This window comes from Nicotiana attenuata, unplaced genomic scaffold, assembly GCF_001879085.1.
Source record: "Nicotiana attenuata strain UT unplaced genomic scaffold, NIATTr2, whole genome shotgun sequence".
In the NCBI taxonomy this organism is placed as follows: Eukaryota; Viridiplantae; Streptophyta; class Magnoliopsida; order Solanales; family Solanaceae; genus Nicotiana; species Nicotiana attenuata.
This window is the reverse complement of record NW_017671773.1, coordinates 141,205-155,061: the sequence shown is the minus strand read 5'-3', so window position 1 is coordinate 155,061 and position 13,857 is coordinate 141,205. Positions and strand designations below refer to the sequence as shown.

The following is a 13,857-nucleotide window of genomic DNA, read 5'->3' as shown; positions in this document are numbered from 1 at the left end:
CATCAACTCTAGTACCCAGGTCTATGACCGAAGTGCACAGCCCTGCCATTTCCTGCTCCAGAGATGTCAGGCGAGTACTCCGGCGGGCTTGAGATGGACCTGCCTCATCTGGGACCTGCACCTGTGGGGGTGAGGCATGCATAGCCTCCTCCTGACCGTCATCATCATCCTCAGACTCATCCAAGGCATCATTGTGATCAGCTCCAGCTGCCACCGGGTCCTTCCCGACTTTGCTTGCCCGGAACATGGCCACCTTTGGCACGTCCCATCTGTATTGGGGTTCTCGAGAACCCTCTCCACTCTGCACAATCTGGACAATAGATGGAAAGTAAAATCCATATCTCTTCTCGAGTGAGCGGATGAACATCTCCGCCTGGATAAGCTGGTCCACATCAAAATCTCGGGAATTCACAAAGCACCAAATCGATGTCGCCTGAGGTCCATTTACATCCGTGGTGTTGTGAGATGGCAGCAAACGACTGTTGATTATGTAAATCCAGCACTTAGCCTCAAAAGTGAGGGATGATGAATTCAATACGCTCCCAGGCGTAACCCATACTACCTCCTTGCCCGACACACAAATGGTTTGGAAGAATAAATTCCAAGTGACGGGCTTTTGCTTGTATGTCTCATAAAAATCCTCAAACCCATTGAAAACCGGCAACCGGTACACTCGTCTGATGGCATCGAGTGAAGCATCCACCCTTGTTTGTCGCACTATGTAAATCCGATCCTCATGTTCAGGACAATTGACATAAAATTCCCGCACAAGCATCATGTTGCCTTCCTCCGTCTCTTCAAAGAAGATGTCGAACCGGCGCCTCATCAATTCCTGATACATGTTTGGGCATTCAACCTGGAGGTCTGCCCTGTCAATGGCTCTCTTGGGCACAGGCTTTTTCGTCGCCTTCTCACTAAACCGGTCTTGAGCTGCTCTTTAAACAAAATTGCGACTATCAAATTGGTTTGTGCTAGCCAGTTCCAGAGCTCTAGATGAACCTCCATGTCCACTGGAAGAGGATCCTGTAGCACGTCTCTTATGTGAGGGATGCATGATACCTGACAAAACAAGTGCCACTATTAGTAGGGGGCAAATTATGTGAACTTGGGGCGGTTACTCAGACTTCACCCGCACCATGGTCACAATTTGCATTTAAAGCTCATTGAGTCAATTTAACAAACACCTAGTGTGCATATGTCTACAAAGTAGACAAAATAACCCCATGGAGTTACCTAGCCTCCCAAATCAAATCTAATGGCCTCACACACCCATCTACACCACAATCCACCTCTAATACAAGAAAGTCATAATTTTTCCTACCCATTATATACACTAGCAAATAAATAGAAGAAAAATTAAAGAGAAAATCATTACAAAAATATGAAAATAAAACTAAAAAGAGAAAAAAAACTAAGAAGGAAGAGAAAAATCATGTACTTACTTGAGATTCTTGAAAAGGATGGATGTTGGATCGTTATTAATGGAGAGAGGATAAAAGGAGGAGAGATTTTAGTGTTGGAGGGGGGAAAGGAAGGGGGGATCGCTGTGTTTAGTTGTGGGGAAGGGGAAGAATTGGAGTTGAAGAGGGGAAAGAAGAATGGGGGAAAGTGGGGAGGGAAATTAGGAAGGGTGGGCATGTAAGGGGATTTAGGTTTTAGGGTAAATTAGAAAAGAATAAAAAAATTAAACGTAAAATCTTACCTGAGTCTGCCCCCATCCGCGCCCAACTCCGCAGTCGCGTTCGCAGATGCTGGGCAGAAAACCTCTTAAACTCCGCGCCGCAGTCCGTGGTCAAATCCGCGGTCATGGACCTGAGGCAGAAGACGTGCCAAAGTCCACGGTCAAGTCTGCGGTCCATTCTGCGGCTGCGGATCCACAACAGTGTTTCGTCCAATCTCTGCATTCCAGTGTGCGGCCGCAAATCACCGTTCCGAACAATTTTTACCTTTTATTCAATTTTACCTCTTCTGGGGTTAACTTTTGACACCGCCTCCTTCCGATGTGAAAAAATGTTTCCATGCCCACTAGTAGTTTGGTAAGTATCGTTCTCCTCAAATACAAAAACAAAAAAAACAAAAGAAGAAAATCATGGGTTGCCTCCAAAGAAGCGGCTTAGTTAATATTGCGGCACGACGTTTACAACAATTGAATGGGTTGCCTCCATGCAGCGCCTGATTTAACGTCGCGGCACGACGTTTACAATAATTGAATGGGTTGCCTCCATGCAGCGCCTGATTTAACGTCGCGGCACGATGCAGATAAGCGCATTTAAGGTTCGCTCGACCTCTGAGGCTCGGTCAAATGGGTAACTGACACTTCCTTTGCTTCATCCATGCCCACATAATGTTTTAACCTGTGCCCATTGACCCTAAACGCGCAAGAGTCATTCTCAGCGGCAATCTCTACAGCACCAGTGGGGTGTACTTCAACCACACAAAATGGCCCTGACCATTGTGACTTTAGTTTACCCAGAAATAGCCTTAGTCTTGAGTTTTAAAGCAATACCGTATCTCCGGGTTTAAAATTCCGCTCAATAATGTTCTTATCATGTAACATCTTCATTCACTCTTTGTACAATCTTGTGCTCTCAAAAGCAAGATAGCAGAACTCATCAAGTTCATGCAACTCCGTGACTCTACTTGTTCCCGCAGCATCCATGTCGAGATTCAACAATTTCAGTGCCCACCAAGCTCTATGCTCCAACTCCACCAGCAAATGGCACGCCTTCCAAAACACCAACTTGTATGGCGACATGCCAATTGGTGTTTTGAAAGCGGTTCTATAAGCCCAGAGTGCATCATCTAACTTTCTCGCCCAGTCTGTTCTTGTGGCATTCACGGTCTTAGTTAACACGCTCTTTATTTCTCTATTTGACACTTCCACTTGCTCACTTGTGTGCGGATGATATGGAGTGGCCACCTTGTGGCATACATCATACTTCTCTAGCAACTTCTCGAAGGCTCGATTATATAAATGATTGCCTCCGTCACTGATTATGGCCCTTGGGGTGCCAAACCGGGTGAATATGTTCTTTTTCAAAAACCCAATCACCACATTTGCATCATTGGTGGGGAGTGCTACAGCTTCCACCCATTTGTACATGTAGTCTACAGCGACAAGTATGTACTTGTTGCCATATGAACTGACGAAGGGCCCCATGAAGTCGATTCCCCATACATCGAACACTTCGACCTCCTGAATTGGGTTCATGGGCATCTCATGGAGACGGGAAATATTCCCGATTCGCTAGCATTCATCACAGCCCTTTACACATAAATGTGCATCTTTGAACACTGTTGACCAGTAAGAATCCTGCTTCCAGAACTTTTGCGGCTGTCCTGACTCCTCCGAAATATCCACCATATGCTAATGTGTGACATGCCTGCAAAACAGAAGACTGGTCTATCTCGGGGATACATCTCTGGATCATGTTGTCAACACAAATCCTAAACAGATATGGTTCATCCCAATAATAGATGCAGCAATCACGGAAGAACTTTTTCTTTTGCACAGGGGAAAGGTCATAAGAAATTATACTGGTCGCTAGGTAGTTTCCAATGTTTGCATACCATGGCACTTCCTTAAGACTTGTGGCTAGTAGTTGCTCATCTGGAAAGGTTTCCAGAATCTCTTCTACCAGAACCTCTTTTTCAGCTCCTTCCAGTCTCAACAAGTGGTCAGCTACTTGGTTTTTCGTTCCCTTTCGGTCACGAATTTCCAAGTCAAACTCTTGTAGCAGTAGCACCCAACGAATCAGGTGCGGTTTTGACTCTTTCTTCTCGATTAGGTACCTGATAGCAGCACGATTAGTATAGACAATTACCTTCGAGCCTATCAGGTATGATCTGAACTTGTCAAATGCGAACACTATTACCAGCATCTCCTTCTCAGTCACAGTGTAGTTCAGGTGGGCTCCACTCAATATTCTACTTGCATAGTATATTGGGTGCATGATTTTATCTTTCCGCTGCCCAAGCACTGCTCCCACAGCATAGTCACTTGCATCACACATTAGCTCAAAGGGTTGCTCCTAGTGGGGGGAAACAATGATAGGTGTTGTGACCAGTCTCTTCTTCAATTCCTCAAATGCTACCCTGCAATCATTAGAAACACAAAAGAGTGATCTTTTTCAAGAAATTTACACAAGGGGTTAGCAATTTTGGAAAAGTCTTTTATAAATCTCCTATAGAAACCGGCATGCCCGAGGAAACTTCTGATTGCTTTTACGGAAGTGAGTGGTGGAAGCATTGCTATCACGTCGACCTTTGCGCGATCCACCTCAATGCCCTTACTTGACACCAAATGTCCCAAGACTATACCTTCTTGTACCATGAAATGGCACTTCTCCCAGCACCATATTAGTCTTTATACACCTCTTCAATACTCTACTCAAGTTCTTAAGGCAATCATCGAATGAATTCCCCACCACTGAGAAATCATCCATGAAAACCTCCATTATTTCCTCTACCATATTCATGAAGACGACCATCATGCACCTTTAGAATGTGGCAGGTGCATTGCATAGGCCAAACGGCATTCTCCGAAAAGCATAAATCCCATAAGGGCAGGTGAACGGGGTCTTTTCTCTGTCTTCTGGTGCAATAGAGATCTGATTGTACCCTGAGTACCCGTGCAGAAAACAAAAATGGGACCTCCCTGCCAGTCTCTCTAACATCTAATCAATGAATAGAAGTGGGAAGTGGTCTTTCCGAGTAGCCAAGTTCAACTTCCTATAATCCATACAGATTCGCCAACCTGTGACGGTTTGTGTTAAGATTAATTCATTTTTCTCATTTATCACTACCGTCATTCCAACCTTCTTTGGTACACACTGAACTGGTCTAACCTAGTTGCTGTCAGAGATGGGGAATATGATTCCCGCATCTAACCACTTAATAACTTCTTTCTTCACCACTTCATTCATGTTGGAGTTCAGCCTTCTTTGGTGTTCTCTAGAAGGTTTGTGCCCATCTTCCAGTAGAATCTTATGCATACAAAAGGCCGGGATGATCCCCTAGATGTCTGCAATGGTCCACCCAATTGCAGTCTTGCACTCTATCAGTACCTGCAAAAGCTGTTCTGCCTGCACATCTAACAAACTAGATAAGATAATAACAGGTAATGTTAAGTTAGGACCTAAGATACCTGAGATGGGCGGGCAGTGGCTTCAGCTCCAACTTTGGGGGTCTTCTATGGATGGATTAGCCGGAGGAGTTTTTCTTTCTTCGAAGTGCAAGGGCTCAAATTCGAGCTCCCTCTTCCAAAAACCTTTGCCTTCATGAGCAAGTACCCACTCTGCCAATTCTTCTCCATTAGCTTCATCTAGGTTCATGAGACAAGCTGCTAGAGGATCTTGAATGTTCAATGTCTCATCATCCTCTTCCAAAATTACATCCACGACATCTATTAGAGAGCAATTGGCGAATTCACTTGGTCGCCTCATAGATTTCTGCACGTTGAATGTTATCTCTTCATCATTAATCTCATCTTGAGCTCTCCTGTTTCACAGTCAATTAGAGATCTCCCAGTGGCTAAGAATGGTCTTCCCAAAATTATGGGAATTTCCTCATCAACCCGACAATCAAGAATGACAAAATCTGCTGGGAATACAAACTTCCCAACATGCACCAACACATCATCTAGAATATCAGAGGGTCTCTTTACTGTCCTATCAGCCAGCTGCAATAACATGGACGTGGGTCTAGCTCTCCCAATCCCGAGCCTTTTATAGATAGCTAGGGGCATAAGATTTATGTTTGCCCCGAAAGCACACATTGTCTTAGCAAATACAAAGTTACCTATAGTGCAAGGAATTGTGAAACTCCTTGGGTCAAACAGCTTTTCAGCAATGGGTCTCGTCACAACAACACTGCAAGTCTGAGTTAGTGTAACTGTGGCCAATTCTTAGAAGTCAAAATTGCAGGGCATCAAGTCCTTCATCATTTTCGCATATCCAGGCATCTTCTTTAAAGCATCAATCGATGGAATGTTTACCTGAATTTGCTTCAACATCTCCAAGAATTTTTTGTATTGCTCATCTTTCTGATATTTGGCCAGTCTATGTGGGAATGGTGCTGGAGGTCGTTTCTTCCCTGTGATCTAAATATTTTCTTGTTCAAGTACTGCCTCCACTATCGGTTCCTGTGCTCCCTCAGTCTCTTTCACAACCTTTTTTTCTTTGTTAGAATCTTCTTGAGCATGTTTTACCGTCACCTCAGTCAACCCCTGCTGAATCATCTACCTCAATGGGCACAAGCACAAGTGTCTCGGTAGGTCTGCTTTCGCGAGCAATCTCTTGCTCTAGGTCTCTACCATTTTGTAGACTCACTTCCATTAGTTGTTTTAGGCCCTGCTCCGTTGGATTAATCTGTGTGTCTGCAGGTAACGTCCCCTGAGGACAATTATTCAAAGCCATCGAAATCTGACCCAATTGGATCTCAATATTCTTTATAGCTGACTTATGTGAGTCTACTCTCTCAGTTACTTTCCTAATGGACCCAATCAATTGTTGCATCATTCCCTCGAGTCTAGAAAACCCATCTTCGTGTCTCCCAGTGTGTTGTTGTTGAGGTGGATGATAAGCCTACTGCTGATTCTGATGGTTGTAGCCTGTTGCCTTTGGTAAGGCGCCACTTGACCTTGAGGTCGCATGGCCCCAATATTGTTGCTATTGTTGTGCTGCTACGGGGCTGGCCTGTATTGTTGATTCTGCTGACCCCAGTTCTGACCACATGGTCTCTGTCCCCCATAGTTGGACACATAATTCATATTTTCCTGATATTGTTGGTGATCACCATCCGCACTCCACGAGGAACCATATGGCTGATTAATGCAAGATGTACATAAACCCCCATTAGTTGCATCAACAATGAGTACCTGCTGTTTCTGGCCTAATTCATCAACCTTTTTGGTGAGGATGCTCATTTGTGTCATTAGCGTGGCCATATTTTCAGCTAGGGAGTTAGCTGGCTCTAAGGCCACCGAGTGAACCACATGAGTGATTAGAGCGTTCTTGGTCGTCCATCCCAAGTTTTGTGCCATCTTGTCAAGTAAGATTTTGCTCTCCCTGAATGTTTTACTCAAGAATGTTCCACCTGCTGAAGCATCAACATTAGCTTTCAAGCTATCTACCAGACTCATGTAGAACCTTTGCCCCAACATCTGCTCCGGAATCCCATGGTGTGGACATAAAACCAGCAGCCTTTTGAACCTTTCCCAAGTCTCTTGCAATGTTTCTGTTTGTTTCTACCTGAAGCTCAAGATCTCATTAATTTGCTGAGCAGTCTTGTTGGGTGGTTGAAATTTGTTCACAAATTGCTTGACTAATTCCTTCCAAGTAGTGATGGAATTTATGGGGAGTGAATTAAGCCAAGTTTGTGCTGCTTCCGTCATAGAGAATGGAAACAACAATACCCTTATTGCTTCCGGTGTCACATTATGCTGTCTTTGTGTGGCACAGATTGACAGGAAGTTCTTTAGATGATGTTGAGGATCTTAGATGTATGACCTTGAGAATAGTCCCTTGTTTTGCAACAAATGCAACATGTTATTTGTAATCTGGAATGAGTCAGCTTGTATCTGCAGGACTACAATTGTGGTTGCTAAGTTGTCCGTTGTGGGTTGTGCCCAATCATACGAAGCAGCCTCTGGCACAAGAGGCACCACCACCTGCTCATCCGGGTCATTCACGTTATCCCCATTGTCCATGTTGTTTACTTGGTCCGCCATGTCTGGTTCAATTTGTTCAGTCAAGTTTTGTTGTTGTTTGCTTTTCCTGTTTGCACGATTCAATGCCTTGAAAACTTTCTCAGGATCTGATAATGCTTCGAACACTTCACCAGTTCTCGAGGAGTTTCTAGGCATGCACATGTAACACCCAAGACTACAAACGTTAGAATTTCAATGTATTCAGTTTGAGTTAAAGAAAAATTGATCACTCTAAGAATTTTTGCACTTATTTTAACTGCAATTGATAACACCGTTAATTCCCTGGTAACGGCGCCAAAATTTGATCACGCCCAACTATTCCTTATAAAAAGGACAAAGCGGTCGCTGCAATTATATTTCGATTAACAAGTCCGGAGTCGAGTCCCACAGGGAATTAACCTATTAATTACACCTATCAGACCCACACAATTACACGTAATCAACTCCCCAAGATATTTAGATAACAGAATGGTTGTTTTCTAACTAACTATTACTTAATGAGAATGCAGTAAATAAGAACTAAATAAGAACGGGTTGTAAACAATAATGAGAATGATCTATGGTTATGATTTCTCCTATTGTCAGAATCCTTTCCGCTATGTTTGTTATAAATTTACCTAAGTCTTCTCTATCGATCATGATCACTCTGACTGTCGTAACTCTCTGCCGAGTAATTACAACAATATACTAGACATATTCTCCCGAATTACGCTAGCTAGATTTAATTACAGCTTACTTAGATTGCACCCAATGTTTCGTTATCCCTAATTCCACGTTTAAACCCTTCGTATTGATCCCTCTTATACGTTAGGAGTGATGTTGTCCAACAACTACCTAAATATGCACTCTCTCCCGGGTAATACACACTAAAAAGGAACAGCTAATTAAGGGCCCTTAAATCAACAAAAACAAGCATATAGTTGAACAAATAGAGATAAAACTCTGGCAAAATTATATTAAAATAACAAGAAATTCATCCTTCAATAGGTTCCATCAAAACCCTAGATTAGAAGTTTAGCTACTCATACTAATGCAAAACATAGCACTAATATGATTCATAATTCATAATCAGAAGTAAGAATAAGATAGAAACTCTAAAGAATTGCTTAATCTTCTCTCCCAAGTTCTTGCCTCCAATATTGTCTAAAACAAGCCTAATCTGACTTCTGGGCGAGTTTGGGCTCTTATAGGTTTAGGCCAGTTGCCCAAGAAATTACACAAAAGCCCATGCGTTCTTTCGCGTTTAAAAACCGTCCGCGGCCGCGGATTCAACCGCGGATCCGGACTTTAGCCTCTGCACTGCCTTCACTCCGCGAGTGGTTCGCGCCTAGGTCCGCGGTCGCGGACCTGCCTTTTGCATTTTTTCTTGATTTCCTCGCTCCGTTTTGCCCGGGCTAACCTTGATTGGCCTTGTACATTCATAAATGACTCCAAAACGCTCTTTATATCCCTCCTAGCTCGTAGTGGCTCCTGCAAAACATAAATTTCTCAATTAGAGCATTTTGTTATATTTTAACATTCAAACATCAATAAAGTGCGGTTAAATTAGAGTGTAAATCGCGTCTAAATTATATAATATATGCTACTATCAATGCCCCGTGGGAGCTAACAAATATTATTTAAGAGAATGATGGGATATCAGGATTCGGGTGGTGTTAGAGTAACCCAAAATGGTGGAACGAGCCAAGGGAGCTAAAGTGAAACAAGGTTTTATTGAAGTTTTTAGAATAATATGATAGACATCAATATTAGCAGCAAAAATAAGAAGAGCGTAAATGAAGCATTACGAGTAAGGTACGATAAATAGGTGATAAAGGTAAATCAAAATATGACAAGATGACAGAGTCCATAGTCAAGTGAAGGAAAATACAAGAGGTGACAAGCCTTGAGACAATAAGAGAGTCTTAAAACAAAGTTATACGACTTTGGTGAAAAAAATAATCATAGTTATATGATTTTTGAGTGAGAAAACAAAGTTATATGACTTTGGAGAAAAAAAGTAAAGTTATGACTATATGTGAAATTTACCCTATAATTATATCATACTCACACAAGTACCAGGCCAAGTTTGCAAATTCCAATCAATTTTTTAGAAGAATTAACCTAAATAACTTTTTACTCAATCTCTTAGACTAAAAAAAATACTCGAAGGATGTATAATACATGTATAATCTTGTATGAAAAATGCATAATATATGTATACCGACTAAAAAAAGTAAATAGTGAATCCGGCTAGATATTTGTATAAGATCTTATTTCTTAGTGAAAATAGCATGGGCTAGCCAATTTTTGAACTGATAATCGAAAATAGCTAACGTTTGCAAAGTCATTTAAAAATAGCCACTATTTTATTAGGAGATAAATTATGGACAAATATACCGTGCCTGAAACACGAAAAGTCTAGCATAATATGATACATTATGGAGCTCTTGCGTATAAACTTCTAACACATTGTGTTGGAACTCCAGCACATTATGAAATTCCAGCACATTATTTTGGAATCTCATATGTAAAGAATTCGAACTCTAGAATATTATGCTGAAATTTTTCCGGATTTTTAAGGTGCTTTAGTTCAGATTTTAATGTAGCTAAATTTCGATTACTTTTGAAACTGTGGCTATTTTCCAATTGCCAGTTGTAAATTAGGCTATCTGATATTTTCCCTATTTCTTAAAGGGAAAAATTCAAAAAAAGCCAGATTTACACGTGATCATTCAAAAATAGCCACAGTTTCAAAAATAATCAAGATTTATCCACTTTTCATATAAAGATAAATATGAACGAAAACATCATTCAAAATCCAGAAAATACTCCAGCATAATATACTGGAATTCCAGTATAAAATACTGGAACTCTAGTATAATATACTGGACTTCCAACATAATATACCGGTCCAACATAATATGCTTAAAATTATATGTTGGAGTTCCAGCATAATATGTTGGAAGTTCATACACAGGTGCACTGTTGCTCCCAAACGCACACGCAAGTATACGTGGTCGACAAGTAATATAATGATAAGTTGAGTGTCGAACCCACAGAGACTTGTATAAACTACTCACTAAATCACTAAAATTGTTATTCAATCCAGCTAAAATCAAAGTCCAATAAGATGATTATATTATACTACAATTCTAAATAATAACTAAATTATCAAGTAACGAATTGATTGTTGTGTATTCAGTAGAGACAAGTATTCCAGGATTGTGATCGATTCACCATTCGTATTGTGTTCTTATTAACCCTCCCCTTCATATAATTCACTCATGGTTGCTAATTAATCGATAAATGCTCTCATAGCCTTCTCCCGAAGTACTACTCACCTATTCTCAATAGATTAACGCCTATATTCCTATGAAATCAATCTATTAAGAACGCATTAAGATCACGATATTTAATTAAGCACGGTGACTAGGTATATTCCTATCCTAACCACAAATTGGCTCCCCCTAAGGGTTAAGATCATGCTCTCTTCAATTCTTCTCTAATCTAAACACGGCTTTCCCAAGCATAGCATAGATAGTAAATAGAACCTAACTGCTGGCCAGACAATTAAGCAATTAAACACAGAATTGAAGAAACAACCATATGTTGGTGAATTATAATCAAGGTTAAGTTAATATCAAACAACAATATTCATGGCTAAATCACAACCCCAGAACAATGGGTGTTTAGCCACTCATGATGTAATCAAACAATTGCATAAGTGTTGAATCAATTGGAAATACTAGAAAAAGATGAAGAAAACTGAGAATTCTCCGCTTCCTCACGATCCCGTGTGTGTTTTTACTCCAAAGTGGCATCTCCTCTTTCAAAAATAGGTTTAGTCTTGCTTTTATACGTGTTGGGTAGGTCTAGGGCCGAAATAACCTTGTCCCGGGCGAAATATGACACATTTCACGTCACCGGCGCCCAGTCCGGCGCCAGGCGCCCTCCACGGCGCCTCATTATTTGTGCACACTGTTTTCAGCGCCACAGGTGGCGCCAGGCGCTGCCTGTGGCGCCCAAATTCGCACATTGCCCGGTTTCGTTCGTTTTGGCTCAAATCTCGCGCGTTTCGCCCCCAATTGCTCCCGAATCATTCCTACACATAAAAACACATCAAATTAACATAAATCAACACATTTAACATCCCAAATTCACGAAACAAAAGTAAAATATGAGGCGATATACATAGAAATATATATACTTTAAGCTAAACATCAACACCCCACACTTAGACTCTTGCTCGTCCTCGAGCAATGGGACTATCTAATAGACCCCCAACTACGTACAAGGTTCAATCATAGAGGAGCACCTTAACTTTTAACCACATAATATACCCTTGACTACGATCAATACCGGCACAGAAGCATGAACACACAAAAATTCACATTCTTCCCGTTTAAGCAAGCCCAAGTATAACCCTTCAATTCAATCAATTCCGACAACCTATTTGTCACCACCCAACCTCAAGAGCCGACTTGCAACCACTAAGCACCCTCAACTCATGCACTTACCCAACAAGAAAGTTTACAACATCATCAATCATTCATGAGATCATGTACTCTTACCAACAAACAAAAGAGTGAATATAGATAGTCCACACATTCAAATATACTTTTGAATATAGATTAAGGACATCTCACAATTTGAACAAAATTCGCTCACTCTCACAAAGAGTTCATATGCATCCCGTGGTCGTACCATAAGCTTGCCCGTAGTGTATATCTCTACTAATTTAAGCTAGCCAAATCTAGGATCAATTAGGACTTTTAGGTTGTAATGTGGGCCAAGGGACGGGTATGATACATTTAGAAATAGTGATTAACCCTCCTAAGCACTTTAATACACTACATTCACAATTCAAGCACATATTTTCTTAACCAATTCACTTGCCACATACAACATAGCACTCTTTTCAATTAAGCACTTCTCTACTTTTCACTAGCACAAATCAATAAGAATTGGAGGTGTTTTATGTTTCTACATACTTTCCCTATCATTTTTTTAAAAAAATTTTCTTTCTCTTTTTTTTTTCTTTTTCACACACTCCATACAATAAAGTTCATCGGGTAGTGACCTTTAATTTCAACTTTAGTGCACCAACGGGCCCTTCCATGGTTCCACTCGAAAACTACTCCCCAATATCTCACCTTACTTCTTTTAGCGCCTAAGTGCCTTAGGAGGTAAAGGTTCAATCAATATCAAATTAAGAACAAAATAGGGGTATGGCTTGTAATATGGGTGCCAAAAGAAAGGTCTATAGGCTCAAAGGGGCTAGCAACGGAAAATTTTATTTTTATGTGACAAGCACATCCATGATCAAGCGAGAAAAATGCCTACATCATCTCCTAGATTAGCACACTTACAATATCGCTCAATACACACGGGGCAAGTTCTAGACTACACAGGATAGCATAGAAAATAACAATTCCTCACACACATGTTGCACATGACTCAATCAAGACGGTTCTGTTCAACTCTCAAGTCAAGCAAGCACACATAATTGAGAAATTTAAGCAATATTGCACTATGTGGCATACGAGTCAAACAACTGAGAAAGAGCATCACAAAATAGGCTATTTAGTTTACTTAGGCTTCACAATCACCAAATATACGGGAAAACAGAATGTATGTCATATCCTAATGTGCCAGCATCAACCATGTCAATGAGTATCTCGGAGCGACTCAGTTTCTTCCTAAACTACTCCTAAAAAAAATAAGGTGCCCGGTTCGAGCTACATCCTTGGAAAAGAACCGGTGCCTAAAGAAAAACCAAGGAATACTACCTAGCTATTCTAAAAAAATAAAATAAAATAAAAACAAAAATCTTTTTGGTGTTTTTAATCGGACTTTATCGCTCAAGAAAATTGTCCAAAAGATCCATCGTCGGGAAAAGTCTGAACTTTTTCACATTTTTTTCTTCAATCTTTGTTTTTTTTATTTTATTTTTAAACCTAGACTATGTCTACTACGAGTTCTAAAAGAAAAACTAAAAAAATAGTTTTATACAATTACACTTCAGAAAGTAGTTTCCCCACCCCACACTTATATTATGCATAGTCCTCGATGCATGATCATAGAGAAATATTAAAACAAGGGTGAGAAATACTCCCTGAGACCTTCTCGGGCCTAGCTCGGACATGATCCTCAATACTAAGGGTCGG

At 40.8% G+C, this 13,857-nt stretch overlaps 1 protein-coding gene across 1 annotated transcript; it reads right to left on the bottom strand.

Annotated features, from left to right (window-relative positions):
• Window positions 1-2,269: 2,269 nt before the first annotated feature.
• LOC109210136 lies at window positions 2,270-2,755 on the bottom strand. The gene is made up of 2 exons (XM_019373506.1): window positions 2,568-2,755; window positions 2,270-2,486 (listed from the first exon to the last, which is right to left on the bottom strand). Exons 1-2 carry the CDS (start codon window positions 2,753-2,755, stop codon window positions 2,270-2,272), a joined length of 405 nt encoding a protein of 134 aa, XP_019229051.1.
• Window positions 2,756-13,857: the final 11,102 nt, after the last annotated feature.